Here is a 15,200-nt window from a genome sequence, read left to right on the forward strand (position 1 = left end):
AGAGAGACAAGACATGTTAGCGTTAGTCACTTAGTCATGCCTGATTCTTTGCAACCCCATGGACTGTAGCCCACTAGGGTCCTCTGTCCATGTAATTCTCCAGGCAAGAATACTGGAGTGGGTTGCCATTCTCTTCTCCAGGCGATCTTTCCAACCCAGGGATCGAACCCAGGTCTCCCACATTGAAGGTTGATTCTTTACCATCTGAGCTACCAGGGAAGGACCAAATAACCTCAAGGATAAAGGGAAATTCATGAAATAGCTCCTGGAAAGACAAGACAGATTACCTACAAAGGGAAGAAAATTACACTAATAGGAGACTTGCCATCTGCAACATTAGATGACAGAAGACAAGTTAAAAAAATCTTCAAAGTGGTGGGACTGGGGGGAGACTGTGAACCTAGATTCTATGGCCTGCTAAACTGCTCTTCAAGAATGACTTTTCATACACACAAAGCTAAGACTCTACTGTTCACGGACCATCACTTGCAGAATTACCTTACAAAGAACACTATGTCATTATCCAGGTAAGTGAGCCACAAGATTAGAGAAGTATCTAATGATGTTGACCAATCTGGATCTCCCCTAGACATGTGAAACAGATGCAGCACAGAGAGGGCCCAGTGACCTCATGAGGGTGAAGCAGTTCAGTGTAAACAAACACAGATTCTAACAAAGTACGACCAGGGTTCTTGCTAGTTAATTTTAATTATTTGCTTGCGCTTTCATAGAATTTAAGTTTCAGTTTTCAACTCGTCAACATTTGAAACTTACCAGGAAGCACTGCCAATACATCAGTATTAAAATACATTTACCATCTTCTTCCATTGCTGAGAAAAACATATAATATACTTATCAAAATATCAGAACAATTTTGTTTTGAACAATTCTGTATTTGTCAGAAATACTTTTTCTTGCTTTCTAGGTGATAAGAAAATAATTCAAGAACTTAAAGTAATAATCATTCAGTTCCTGTAATACTGAACTAATACTAGTTTCATTTTTCTTAATAAATTCAACCATACATGTTAAATTTTATTAAATTAATCCTCAGTAGTAAAATTCTAAGATTAACCACAAAGAAGAAAAAAAGACTCTTAACCAAGATGATAATTATATATTTAATACATCTTGCTTTAAACAGCAATTTCCAAAGTAAACACATCATAGACCTTATAACTTATTAAAGATTTATAGTGCTTACAAAGTTGATTCTAAAAATATACCTTATTTGTTCTAAATGAATAACATTATCTGGAAGATAGAATAATAAATTATAGTAGCATATTTACCACCACTACAGTTAAGATTGTGTACATATATTCAATATGAAATCTTAGGATTTTCATACTTTCAGCCTTAAAACATAAGAGCAGATTAAAGTTTGGCATATAAGATCTCAGTCTGATAGCGATGGTTTTAAAAAAAAAATGAAAAAATATCTAGTTGACATTACAAGAGCAGCACATGCACACACACACACATATACATTCTCTCCCTCATTCAATCCAACACATATCCAACACATACAGACACAAACAAAAACACACACACTTCCACAGTAAGCAGAAGATCTTTCCCTTGTGTATCAGATAAATGCCACCTATTTCAAAAAATATAAAAATTGGGAAAAAAAAAGTTAACTAAGAGTATGCTTAAATCATACTTCAAAGGCTCCAGCTGTTGGAAAGATATGCATGAAACTATTATTGGGATCTTTAACGTGCACAGTATGCCATCCCAATTCAGTCTTAAATAATACATTCCTGAACTGTTCACTAATGAGCACATGAATACATAGGACATTATGTGCCCATCCACTCCCCAAATGGCAATCCGCTGACAATAAATCATATGATGCAGCCCAGCTCAAATGGTTTACTTTATAGAATCCAATAGATTATAGAACCCAAGAGAATTAGAAATTTCACTTGGACCTGTTTGGGATTTCTTATACATTCCATGTACAAAAGTAGTGGAATACTACATTGTCATTGACAGTTAATATCACTTAACACTGTGGCACTGCAGAAGGTCATTTTGTATTTCTAAAGCATATTTATTCCAGTTAAATTTTTCAATGGTCCCTACTTTTAATTTCTAGATTTAGACTCAAAACAATTTAATGCTGATAAACTCTCTTGCTTATCACTTTTTACCTCCAGTAAAATCGGTGAAAACAAAAAAATTACTCTTTGAACTCTCTCCAGTAATTCAGGTCTGCTAATATTCCATGGAAGTTCTTTTTCATCATATGTTTAAACACCCAAAGCTCTTTGAGATGACGTTAAAATAGAAACTAACCACACATTAGGGCACCCATAAATCACACTGCTGTAATCAGAAGGCACAACAGTACGTGAAAGAGAATATACCAGCTTTCCACTTGCTTTTTTTTTTTTTTTGGCTTTACTCATATTTTATTTCATCAACTTTATAAATTGTTCAAAGCACTTTTATAGTCTGCATGACGGTAAAAGAATTATTTTGGCACATCAACACTGTGATACGATATATGGTATACCTAAAAAATTAATTTAAAAATGTCATCTATTAATCAACAGGTTTTTTAATGTAGCATATATATATTTTACAGTTATTTAAGTCAAATACATAAAGGCTTGTACTTGATTTACAGATGAAGCAATCACAGATTGCAGTAACGTATGTGTGTATATATATGTAAGTGTGTGTGTGTGTGTGTGTGTGTGTGTGTACACACCAATCAAGGGAAAAACTGCATCCTGGCAATTTTATAGTCCGAAGTTTTGTTGGTCTATCTACCATTTGCATGCCTTTTTCATCTTGCTTTTCTGTACAAAAGATATACTTCTGCCTTCATTCTTGATGAGATTTTTCTGCAATAACTTTACATTCATACTGTAAAAATTAAAAGGTTAAAAGGTTAACAGTAAGTTGATTTTGAATAGCAATTTCCATATAAACTAAAAAGGTCTAAATGTAATAGTTCATTAGCATATGCCCACTGTATTCCTCGAAGAATCCGAGAGTTGCACAACTATTAGGATTAAATGACCATTATGATAGAAAAAAATTTCACATTCTAGAGGCATAGCCAAAAGCAGGAAAAAATGAGATTTCTGCATTACAAGCAAATGACAACAGTATATAATTTAGATCAATCCTACAATATAAAAGGAGGCAAAATATACTTCTTTGTGCGCTCACTAAGGCATACAAGCAAAGGAAACATCACGCACTTAAGGACAGGACTAACATTGTAAATTCAGTTATTTTTTCAAGTAACTTTAAAACTGAAAAGAAAAAATCTATATTAGTAAAAGCTTCAAATCAAAACAATATTTTAGAAATATAGCTATAAGAATGTATACCCATAATTCAAAATAAAGTAAACCAATGGATTTAGGATAACTGGGAGGTTAGGTTACCAAATCTAGCATTGTAAACCACTCACTTCTCTCAGCTGGCTAAAATGGTAAAAGAGACAGCACTTATTAATCAAAGTGCTATGGCATCTGAATGCTACTCCTTGACTTGACATCTATGGCTGGGCTTATCAATAATGTTCTTCTCCTTCTTAAAGTGATCAAATATCTTGATTTGCTGAAATAGTCCTAATTTATATCTACTGTAGCAACATTATTATAAATAGTGCCTCTTCTCACTTTTAAAACTGTACCTTTTTTATAGAGTAGAAATGAATAGAGGAGTAAAATAATTAATAAAAATTGGAGGATAAATCATATCACCTATCAGTAACATATTTTAGATTTTCTATCCAGAGGTTCTTTCTACTTGTTAATACACTTGTGATTAAATTCTTCCAAGTGATTTATTCCACTGCCCTTTCGAGAAAATTTATCTTACATCTTAAAACAGAAAGGTGACTAAATAAGCATGAGCTTACCATTGCCAGTTGTCGACCAATGTTTCCCATTGTTATGCCTCCAGCAAAAAATATACATGGTAACCAAGAACGAACATAGAGAAAATCTGGAGATGTATATCTAGAATAACAGAAATATTTTTAACAACTCACAAAGGAAGTAAGTACAATGACACTATTAAGATAATTACAATGGAAATAAGCTACTCTGAAAATTAAAGTGGCTAATGCAACTTTAAAATCTCAATTCTGAATTCACTTATTATTTTAGGAAACAAGCACCAAAAAGAATACTTACTGATAAACACCATTATAGACTAGCAGTTGAGTGACCAGAGTTGCCAAGAAAGCAATTCCTACTCCAAGGCCAAAACCACTTCTAGATCTATCAAAAGTCCACCACAATCCAATGGATAGTGCAGCCAGTGTGAGAGACAACTGTATGTTGTTATCAAAATCCACTTTCTGAGATCAGTGTTAAAGAGTCATTTTAAAATTTGTAACCAAATAATATCATCTGTTCATTTTTCTAAAATAAGAGATGTTAATGTTGAGACTGGAGTCTATTCAATTTTTTAATGTAATATACAAGACTAGAGAGGATTAAAACTATGATGGCATGATAGTTCACTAATAGATCTGACTGATGTGACATGCAATGTCTCCAAAAAATAGCACAGTATATACATTTCCAATTATCAGATCAGACCCATTATTTAAGAAATGCTTTCTTTGCAAAAAATGTAACTGGAAGCTTCAAAATACAAGTATTGCTAAAGGCACACACTTTTGCTAAAATGGAAACCACTATTACTTCTCAAACAGGTTTAGAATTGTTTGAGAATCACACAGGAACTTGAAAATAGAAGAGTTGACAGCTATTTAACAGGGTACCACAGTCTCTATATGATTTACTGACAGACACATTTTATAATAATGCAGTTCAGAAACAAGAGTACCAAGGACACACTATCCCTTTCTATTATGTCAACTGCTCTAGTTTTAATTTGTTGAGGAGAAAGCCTTGAAGTGAACATTATCTTCCAACCTGCCAAGCTATTTTGGTTCCTGAGACTTTCTGGTATAGGACAGTTTGCTCAAATGATATTTTATTTCCGTCACCTACTTAAGCATCTATTCACAAATATACAGCCCTTTTCTACTCCAAAATCTCAGGGCAAAATGAAGCTTTATAAATTCAATTTTCTAATTTCTTTGCCAGAGGATTACACTAAAGGAATTAATTTCAAGTATCATTAAAAGGGCATTATCTGTGTCCCAAAGGCCACATCTTGGCTCTATATTCAGCTCCCCAGAGGAGACTACACATCTTGCCAAACTAACTGGCCATGCTGCAACTACAGAGAGGAGGGAACAAGCTCCAAAAATGCATATAAAACCATTTTCCACTTCCGTTAAGACTGTGCTGTATACCACCATCCCCCTTCTCCCACCCAACCAGCGGGGACCCTGAATACCCAGCCTGCTTATGTCTCAGCAGTCAAGCACCACTCAAAATCAGTCCTTGTTTAGACTTGATTTATAAAGAAACCTATGGTCTATGGGTATGCTTTCTGAAAAAGCTTTTATTCTTTAGAGGCTTTTAAACCTCCAACTCCAAAAAAATGCTTGAGTTCTCTGATTTTGCTATGTAATAAACACTCTTGTAATGAGTGGAGTTCGACATTAACTGGGTTTTATCTTTGCTAACTAAGTTAACTTTGTTATAAGAGTCAAAGAAAAATAAGAAGACTTCCAGGGAACAGGTAAAAACATCAATCTTAAAAATATTATAATGTGACTTTCTAAAGTCTAAGCAACTTAATATTAAGTCTGTTATAAAATTTGTAAACATTTTGGATTTTGCTTAAAGGATGAACAGAACAGGTGGGATGGTTATATTTAAGGATTTCATTTAGCGAGAAAGAAAAGAATCACCAAAGCAAAGAATTTAAAATAGACACGTAAATCTTTTAAATTCCATAAAAGGTTATTAAATTTCTCAACTTAAAAAGAACTGAACTGTCTAGAATAGAAAGGTCTAATCCAGCAGACAGAGATGAATTTACACACTTGTAGGGCTCCTGGGTCAGAAAAGGAAAGTTCCTAGACTCACCAGGATCTCCAGGGTCTGGACTTGGCTCTGGCACAGCCTTGCAGTATGAATTACTTAGCCAAGTACCGAATCTCTTCACTTCTCTTACCTTAATAAAGAAAACATGAAACTAGGAGACTAAGTTTTCCTCTAAATTTAATATTCTATGAGTCTGTCTTTCTAAAGCCCTCCTAATGAATTGATGCTTTTGAACTGTGGTGTTGGAGAAGACTCTTGAGAGTCCCTTGGACTGCAAGGAGATCCAACCAGTCCATCCTAAAGGAGATCAGTCCTGGGTATTCATTGGAAGGACTGATGCTAAAGCTGAAGCTCCAATACTTTGGCCACCTCATGCGAAGAGCTGACTCATTGGAAAAGACTCTGATGCTGGGAGGGATTGGGGGCAGGAAGAGAAGGGGATGACAGAGAATGAGATGACAGGAAGGCATCACCGACTCGATGGAGGTGAGTTTGGGTGAACTCTGGGAACTGGTGATGGACAGGGAGGCCTGGCATGCTGTGATTCATGGAGTCACAAAGAGTCGGACACGACTGAGTGACTGAACTGAACTGAACCACTAGATTTGTTATAAAATCCTAATTCTCAAAGATTTCACAAAACTAAACATGTTGAGAAACTCTTTTAAGACAAAAAGAAAGGGAAAAACCAAAAATAAGAGCCACTGAGGCATCTTCCAGTGGCTTCACAGATCTCCAAGAACCAGCACAACTGGGAACACGAAGATAAGATGTGTTTTCAGAATCTAGGACTCAGCTTCTTTCCTTGGTTCCTCTTCCCCAGCTTCTCCCAAACAATTACCTTGATACTTTCTGTTAAGAGACACTGGAATCTCCTTGCCCCATGACACATCCTCTCTTTCTAAGCCATATCTTCTAGAAAAGGGAAGACTGAACTAGCATTTCCCTCTACAGAGGGAAGTCAGGGACAGGGGTCCAGGTAGGAGGCAGAGAGGATGACAGGATAAACACCTTTTGAGGGCTAAAGCTTTTGTTCTTGGGGAGACATCTTTTTCTGGGGAGGGGGCAGAAGACAGAGGAGAGATGGGAAATAGAGGTTACTTTATCCTTCAAGCCAGAACATATGAAAACACTCATGAATCAGTAAATTAAAGTGTCAGAATCCTTAAAATGATCAAACTTTAAGAATATGTAACTTAGGAAAAAGAAGTTCTTTTTGAACACAGTCCATAAATTGGCTACTTCTACTTCTGCCCCTTTTAAGAACATCTATGTGGTTTGTGGGTGTTGATTAACACCAACAAATGACAGTCTTTAAAAAAAGAAAGTGTATATATACATATATATATATATATTTTTTTTTTTTTTAATAAAAACAAACAAACAAAAACTAGTACCTGAAGTCACCACATGTCCTTACTGGCAAATCTTAAATAAAGAAAAATAAATTCCTTTGAAAATGTACCTGTTTCAATGTGAGAGTTAGTAAAACTAGATGGAGGTAAATAGGTAAATTTTTTTTTAATGTACAAAGTTTCTGAGTGATATCGAAAAATACGGATTAAAGTGAAAGGCTGGCCCCCACACTGTACTTGCATAGATGATTCCACAATGCGGCACTTGTTCTTTCAATGATTAAGTGGGTATATCACAGTGAGGTTGCAAGGGGCTGCTTAACCTTTGGTTTCTCGGAAGCTGCCTCGTTATTACACATCTCATCACAGCAGAAAGGATACAGCGCTGGCGTGATTTATTCCAACAAAGACGGCTACGCACCGCATCACACTGGACCACTCTCTTTTAAACTTATGCGGTTCTCCTAGATGCCTGTCAATGCAGGGGTATAATAACCCAATCACAGCTGTGGGGGAGAAAAGGAAAAAATTAAGTCATCTCCAACAGTTAAGCTAAGGGTCACGAGAACCATCATAAGCATTTGAAAGATTCTCTAGAAAAGCTTTTCAACTTACTTAACATTAATCATTGATACTATACACTTACCTCCCAAAAGAAAAAAAAAAAAGTGAGGATAACACCACTGAAGACAGCACTATAAATGATTACAACAGCAGTCTCAATTACAACATGCAAAACAGTATTTCATTGTACGATTCAGAATTCAACAGACTGGACTACAGATGAGTCACACCACTTTTCTACTACTAATACCTCTGAGACTTGGAAACCATCAAACCAGTTAGCAGTTAAGTAATGTTCTCTTCAAGCTATATATAATGCAACATGCCATGAAATGACACAAAGAGAAGCTAGAAGCGTAAACATGTACAAGCTCATCACACATATACTACTAGATGGCTATGGCTATACTGCTATAAGGAGGATCCTGTCCCCCCTTCTAATGTCTTGTCCTGACACTCCCTTCCAACCTGACCCTCTAATGAGACTCTAGATCAGCTTGCCAAAGCAGGGAAACTTGCAACAGAAATCTATCATAAGACTCATTCTGGACAGGAAAAATGGAGAAAACATGGTATATGGAATCACATGTTTTCAGTAAAAACTGAAATTCCCTGTTAAAAATCTCAGAAGAAATCATTTTAGAATATTTCTTCATTTTGGAAAGAACATATTGAAAGCTAATAGAGTAATTAATTATAAGTAATTCAATTTTTAACTTCAGTTCAGTCAGTCGTGTCCGACTCTTTGCGACCCCATGAATCGCAGCACGCCAGGCCTCCCTGTCCATCACCAATTCCCGGAGTTTACCCAAATTCAAGTCCATGGAGTCAGTGATGCCATCCAGCCATCTCATCCTCTGTCGTCCCCTTTTCCTCTTGCCGCCAATCCCTCCCATCATCAGGGTCTTTTCCAATGAGTCGACTCTTCACATGAGGTGGCCGAAGTATTGGAGTTTTAGCTTCAGCATCAGTCCTTCCAATAAACACCCAGGACTGATCTCCTTTAGGATGGACTGGTTGGATCTCCTTACAGTCCAAGGGACTCTCAAGAGTCTTCTCCAGCACCACAGTTCAAAAGCATCAATTCTTTGGCGCTCAGCTTTCCTTATAGTCCAACTCTCACATCCATCCATGACCACTGGAAAAACCATAGCCTTGACTAGACGGACCTTTGTTGGCAAAGTAATGTCTCTGCTTTTTAATATGCTATCTAGGTTGGTCATAACTTTCCTTCCAAGGAGTAAGCATCTTTTAATTTCATGGCTGCAATCAGCATCTGCAGTGATTTTGGAGCCCCCCAGAAATAAAATCTGACACTTTTTCCACTGTTTCGTCATCTATTTGCCATGAAGTGATGGGACCAGATGCCATGATCTTAGTTTTCTTAATGTGGAGCTTTAAGCCAACTTTTTAACTCTCCTCTTTGACTTTCATCAAGAGGCTTTTTAGTTCCTCTTCACTTTCTGCCATAAGGGTGGTGTCATCTGCATATCTGAGGTTATTGATATTTCTCCCGGCAATCTTGATTCCATCTTGTGCTTCATTCAGCCCAGTGTTTCTCATGATGTACTCTGCATATAAGTTAAATAAGCTGGGTGACAATACACAGCCTTGATGTACTCCTTTTCCTATTTCGAACCAGTCTGTTGTTCCATGTCCAGTTCTCACTCGTGCTTCCTGACCTGCATATAGGTTTCTCAAGAGGCAGGTCAGGTGGTCTGGTATTCCCATCTCTTTCAGAATTATCCACAGTTGATTGTGATCCACACAGTCGAAGGTTTTGGCATAGTCAATAAAGCAGAAATAGATGTTTTTCTGGACCTCTCTTGCTTTTTCAATGATCCCGTGGATGCTGGCAATTTGACCTCTGGTTCCTCTGCCTTTTCTGAAGCCAGCTTGAACATCTGGAATTTCACGGTTCACATACTGCTGAAGCCTGGCTTGGAGAATTTTGAGCATGACTTTACTAGCATGTGAGATGAATGAAACTGTGCAGTAGTGTGTGCGTTGTCATTGCCTTTCCTTGGAATTGGAATGAAAACTGACCCTTTCCAGTCCTGTGGCCACTGCTGAGTTTTCCAAATTTGCTGGCATATTGAATGCAGCACTTTCACAACATCACCTTTCAGGATTTGAAATAGCTCCACTGGAATTCCATCACCTCCACTAGCTTTGTTCGTAGTGATGCTTTCTAAGGCCCACTTGACTTCACATTCCAGGATGTCTGGCTCTAGGTGAGTGATCACAGCATTGTGATTATCTGGGTCATGAAGATCTTTTTTGTACAAATCCTTGTCAAACCTCAACATTTTACTCATTTAGTGGGAGAGGATTTAAAATGCTAAGTTACTCATTAAAAAAAAAAAAAAAGAGTATTTCATGAACCAAAACATTTTTCAGCAAGTTATAAAGAAAATGTACTTCTACAGACTAAATTTAATAGGAAATACCTGGGCAGCTTTAGTCTGATAATCTTCCTAAAAACAGAATGTTTATGCTGCCATTTGGTAATAAAAACACAACTGTCACACTGGTTGAAAAGTATGCTTAAAATGTCCAGTATTACCTACAATGAATCATGAAATTATGGTACCCAAACCTAAGTGACCAAAGGGTTAGAAGCCCTTGCCTGGGCTGGTATTGGCTAGCAGCAGCTCACAAACAATGCATTCTATCTTCAAGGAAAAACGGGAAACCAATTAATATAAAAAAATCATAGGCTAGCAGACAAAAGGAACAGCACAGAAAACAGGCCACACGGCCACCGTGCCATCTGGACTGGAGATGCTGCAATGATAAATACATTTTCTAATCCACAAAACTGAAAGGGCTCTTTCGATTAGGTTTTTGCTGAGGATAAATGGTTCACAGACCATCAAGACATTAGCAACACATTTCAGCAATGCAGAGCTCCAACAACTACTATAAATTTTAAAGTTTCAAATTATATTCCTATTTAAAAGGTTCTGCTCTAATATCCCGTGAGACTAACTGACAGCATTTCCAAATTTCTACAAAGTTAAAGTGGCAACAAGCATGCCTAACAGTTGAAATATATCTGAATATTACCTCTTTTTTTGTTCTCAAGGGGTCATGAAACTAGCAGCTCAATGTGTTGTTTCCTGCTCTTGCTCCCTCTTCCCTTCCTTTGCCTGTTGCTGAGGATATCAACTAAGATCAGGCATTCCAAGTAAGTTTTCCTCAGCAGCTGATGCCATAGGTAGAGAATTATCACATAGAGAGTACTGACATGTGTGGGAAAAGATACAAATAAGTAAAATTGACTATATTTTTATGCATGTGATGTCAGACTCACAAGTGAGAGACAACTGAGGCGAGAAAGCGAAAACACAAAAAGAAATTTAAACTGCCTCGCTGCCAACCTTGGGATTTGCCAATAAAAATCAAATCCATCGAGTCTGCGTGGTTCTCGGATGCTCACTGAGAGGCAGAATTCGAGGGAGCTTGTCACTTCCCATTAAATGTCTTTTTTCTTTCCTTTAAATAAAGGCCTGGCAGAGTCTGAGAACAACATCTACAGTGCAGGAAGGCTGCACTGCTGAGAGCTCAGCAGAAATGTGTCTGGTCTTCTTGTCCGCTTCCTCCACTTCCTTATTTTAACAAGAGAGACTAAAAATCGTGCCTGTGTAAAACCATATGCAAACACAGTCCTGCTTAATCAGATGGTTCTCTGCAGCAAAAACCACACTTTTGGGGATATATTTCAGTTATTTCCCAGTAACTAACTGTAGGCTGCTAAGACCAAAAACAAGAGAAGTTTGTAAAACATCACGTCATCGTTTTTCATGGCAATGTGTTTAACGCAGTACTCCACTAAAAGAAAAAGTCAAAGATTTTTCAAGGAAAGGGAGCTGAACAAGCACAACCACGGAATGAGGTATACTTTTATGGAAAATTATGACAGGTTAAGCAATGTGTTCATCTAACAAGATGACGCAGAACCCACAATGTGCCTGGTTCTTCATATTTGCTGGGGATTTAAAAAGGCTAAATGATAAGACGTGACTCAGTCCCAAAGTGACCACAGAAACAATTTGATCAAGTAACGTGTCAGGGGCAGCACTGACAGGGCCCAAAGGTCCGGTCTCTCCTGCCATATGCCAAGGGGAAGACAGTGTAAGCCTGTTAGGAGAGCAACACATAAGAGGTGACCCTTAAGGCACTGTGTTCAGCGGCTGAGTGGCCTGGAAAGGGCTTTCTAATCATGGGGAAGCATCTGAGGAAAAGCACAGGCAACAGAAAATTCCTGGTATCATCTGGAAACTGGTAACTTTACACAGAAAGAGTTTCAGGGTGCAGAAATTGAGAAGGATACAAGCTGGCAGGAGCCATGTGCTAAGTTACTTTAGTCATGTCTGACTCTTTGTGACTCATGGACTGTAGCCTGCCAGCCTTCTCTGTCCATGGGATTCTCCAGGCAAGAAGACTGGAGTGGGTTGCCATGCCCCCTTCTAGGGGATCTTCCCAATCCAGGAATAGAACCCATGTCTCTTATGTCTCCTGCATTGGTAGGCAGGTTTTTTTTGTTGTTGTTTGTTTTTACCACTAGCGCCACCTGGAAAGCCCACAGGCCATACAAAGAGACTGTTCCCACAGTCACTGGGAAAACAACACCATCACACTTGTGCCAGATAGAGGGATAAATGTTCTTCCAGCAGTGAGGGTCTAACACAGGACGGGAAAGAAGGGGCTGGGTGGGTGGGGGTGGTGCTGGTGAGGGTGACAAAATCCAAGGCAGAAAAAAAAAAATGACTGAAAATTCCAAGCAGAGCGGTTGAGAGCCTAGACCAAGATGAGGCAAGGGAGAGATGGAAAACTTGGAAACCCATGTGGGCCATGAGAGAAAGGGAGGCGCCTTGTAAGGCCCTCCAATAACTGGGTGCCTGACTGCGTGGGTCAACAGAAAAGATGTTTGTTTTGCATTTTTAAATCAGATATTCACTTCATAGGCACGGATACAGTCTAGTTACTAATGATTTGTCAGTCAAGTTCTCCAGTTATTTTAGCCACATAATCTTTTTTGCTATTTTTCCTTCAGAAATATTCCTTTGTAGCTCTCAACCACATTCAAGAGGTTCTTAACTCTGAGTCTAATGCTCTGTGCAAGTAAAACAAGTTAACCAACTTGAAATACTGCCCATTATTAAACTGAAAACAGAGAACCAGGAAAAGGAAAATGGGATCCAAAGGATTTACCAGGGTTCTCTACTAGCTGCCCCTCCCGAAGCACCGCTAACGAATTTCCCAGAACAGGGTTTTCATGTATAAAGTGGTGATTTCGGAGATGCTCTAGAAGGTAGCTGTTCAGTCTACAAATATTTATTGGACAGAAAAATCAAAGGATAATTATCAGTTTTTCTGATCTGAGATGATAAGAGCCAAGAGAGCTTTGAAAATGCATACCAACATATATACACAAAAACATATACATACCATATTATAAACTGTACACAGTTTCTCACAGCATTTACCTTTTTTAAACACTTTCCCTAAAATTAGAGCTGGGGTGTGGGGGAGGCAGCAATTATGTAAGAATCTATTTTCCATCTTTGGCAGCTTCCACAAACCTGATATACTTGTTCCCACCTACCAAACACCATGACCTACCCAACACCATCAAGAGTGGGCTGAACCAGAATCTCTCCATTCATTTGCCTGGGCACCTCATGGAATGTACCGCTTTCAGAAGAAACACTTAAGCAAGAAGTGTAAATGTAAATACTCCACATGAAATGATATGAGGTTAAGTTGGTAACTGTGACAAGTGGTGGTTGGGAAAAGGTAGGGAAGGAGCAACAGAGTGACTGAAACTAGCATTAACATTAGAAATTTTCCTTCCTAAATGTGAGTTTGTGGCAGAAGTGCCCACATCACAGGGAGAGACATAACCCCTGCTCCTCCCCATAAGGGAGGTACAACGAAACCTCAGTCCAGTTCTCCTGCCCTTTCCCAGAAGCTGCTGCATAGGCCAGTGTACTGTACACCACTGTACCTTCAGGCAGGCACTGAGTCTGGAAGGTTCAAAGAGGCAGCCCAGAGAGGGGAGGATGAGTGGCTCCCTCTGTGCCTTTCCCCAGCATGTGATGCCGTATGTCATGTGGCCACACCACTCCCTGCTCTGGAACCCTGGGCTCACTGACACACACTCCTCTTTCCTCACCCCCTCAAAATAGGCACAACGCAAACATCTCATTCCCAAGGTTGCCCTACAGATCCCTGTGATGAAGGGACAGTCCAAAACATTAATAGACACTCAATAAAACAAGGGTTTTCCTCCCCTGCTGCTCCTTTTATCTATTCTGAAAAGACACGCTCTTCTAAGTCCTGAAAAGCTCCTACTGTACAGGGACAGCAGCTCCACCACATGAGAAAATAAAGAAGTAGAAAAAGTTGTTGGGAAAACTTTTTTCTTCTGAATGTAAATGAAAGAAATGAAAACACATGAGGACTGGTAGATACTGAATACAACAGAGAATAATAAAATATAATTTATGCTTTCTTCTCTTTGTCTATTTGAACTGTCACCTGTTCTCTCGGAGAATAATAATAGCCCTGGGGAAATGAAGAATCATCACCTTTACAAGTTCTCTTTTAAGGTAAATACTGTAATAGTGAGACATCAGTATATAAACCATGCTGAAATCTTACCACAAAAATGTCTTTCCATCCACGCAATGGGATTACGTAAGTTTCACAAGATCATTTTAAAAATGTCTCACACCTAACTCCTCACCCTTGGCCCTCTAGCTCTAGGACACAAATCAAGGAAGATCTACATTATATTGTAAGGTAGTGATATATATTAAGTGTGAGATACCAAACAGACATTCATAAAATAATGAATTCTCTTCTACCACATGACTACGGCTTTCTTTTACATCTATTAATTTATTACATAAAATAGTAGTAATCTATTGGTCTCACTAGAAAAAGCCAAAGAGCTATCCATTATAGAAGTGCAGCATCAATACAGCATTCTGAAATGTTCCACTTTATCCAATATACACTGCCCACAAAGAGAGATCTAAACTAATAATGATTTTAATCAAAGACAATCTGCCTTACTTCTCTTTAAGAATTTATTATTCTCAAAGTATATCTAAAAACAAGATATAAAGAAAAAAATATATACAAAAATCTACAAAATAACATGAGGCTTTAAATTTGTATAAAATTATAGTCAACCCTTGAACAACATTGAGGCTTAAGGGCACCAACCCTCTGTATAATTGAAAATACGCCTGTAACTTTACAGTTCTCCCTTGTATACACAATTCTGCACCTGCAGATTCAACCAATCTCAGATTGTGTGATACAC

At 38.0% G+C, this 15,200-nt stretch overlaps 1 protein-coding gene across 2 annotated transcripts in view; it reads right to left on the reverse strand.

Moving 5' to 3' along the window:
• Positions 1-15,200, reverse strand: part of INSIG2 (insulin induced gene 2) — a 34,512-nt gene that overhangs the window by 11,001 nt on the left and 8,311 nt on the right. Inside the window, exons 3-6 of one of the 2 annotated variants that reach the window (XM_055397648.2) lie at positions 7,679-7,803; positions 4,167-4,333; positions 3,890-3,989; positions 1,108-2,880 (exon numbers count right to left, since the gene is read on the reverse strand). In XM_055397648.2, the coding sequence (XP_055253623.1) occupies positions 2,839-2,880; positions 3,890-3,989; positions 4,167-4,333; positions 7,679-7,803 (434 nt within the window). In that variant the 3' untranslated portion in view covers positions 1,108-2,838. Of the gene's footprint in view, positions 1-1,107; positions 2,881-3,889; positions 3,990-4,166; positions 4,334-7,678; positions 7,804-15,200 lie in introns of those variants that run through there. The other variant, XM_088828922.1, reaches the window with a different exon arrangement.

This window comes from Moschus berezovskii, chromosome 2 (assembly GCF_049115385.1).
Source record: "Moschus berezovskii isolate FMDL1 chromosome 2, NW_MosBer_1.0, whole genome shotgun sequence".
Taxonomy (NCBI): Eukaryota; Metazoa; Chordata; class Mammalia; order Artiodactyla; family Moschidae; genus Moschus; species Moschus berezovskii.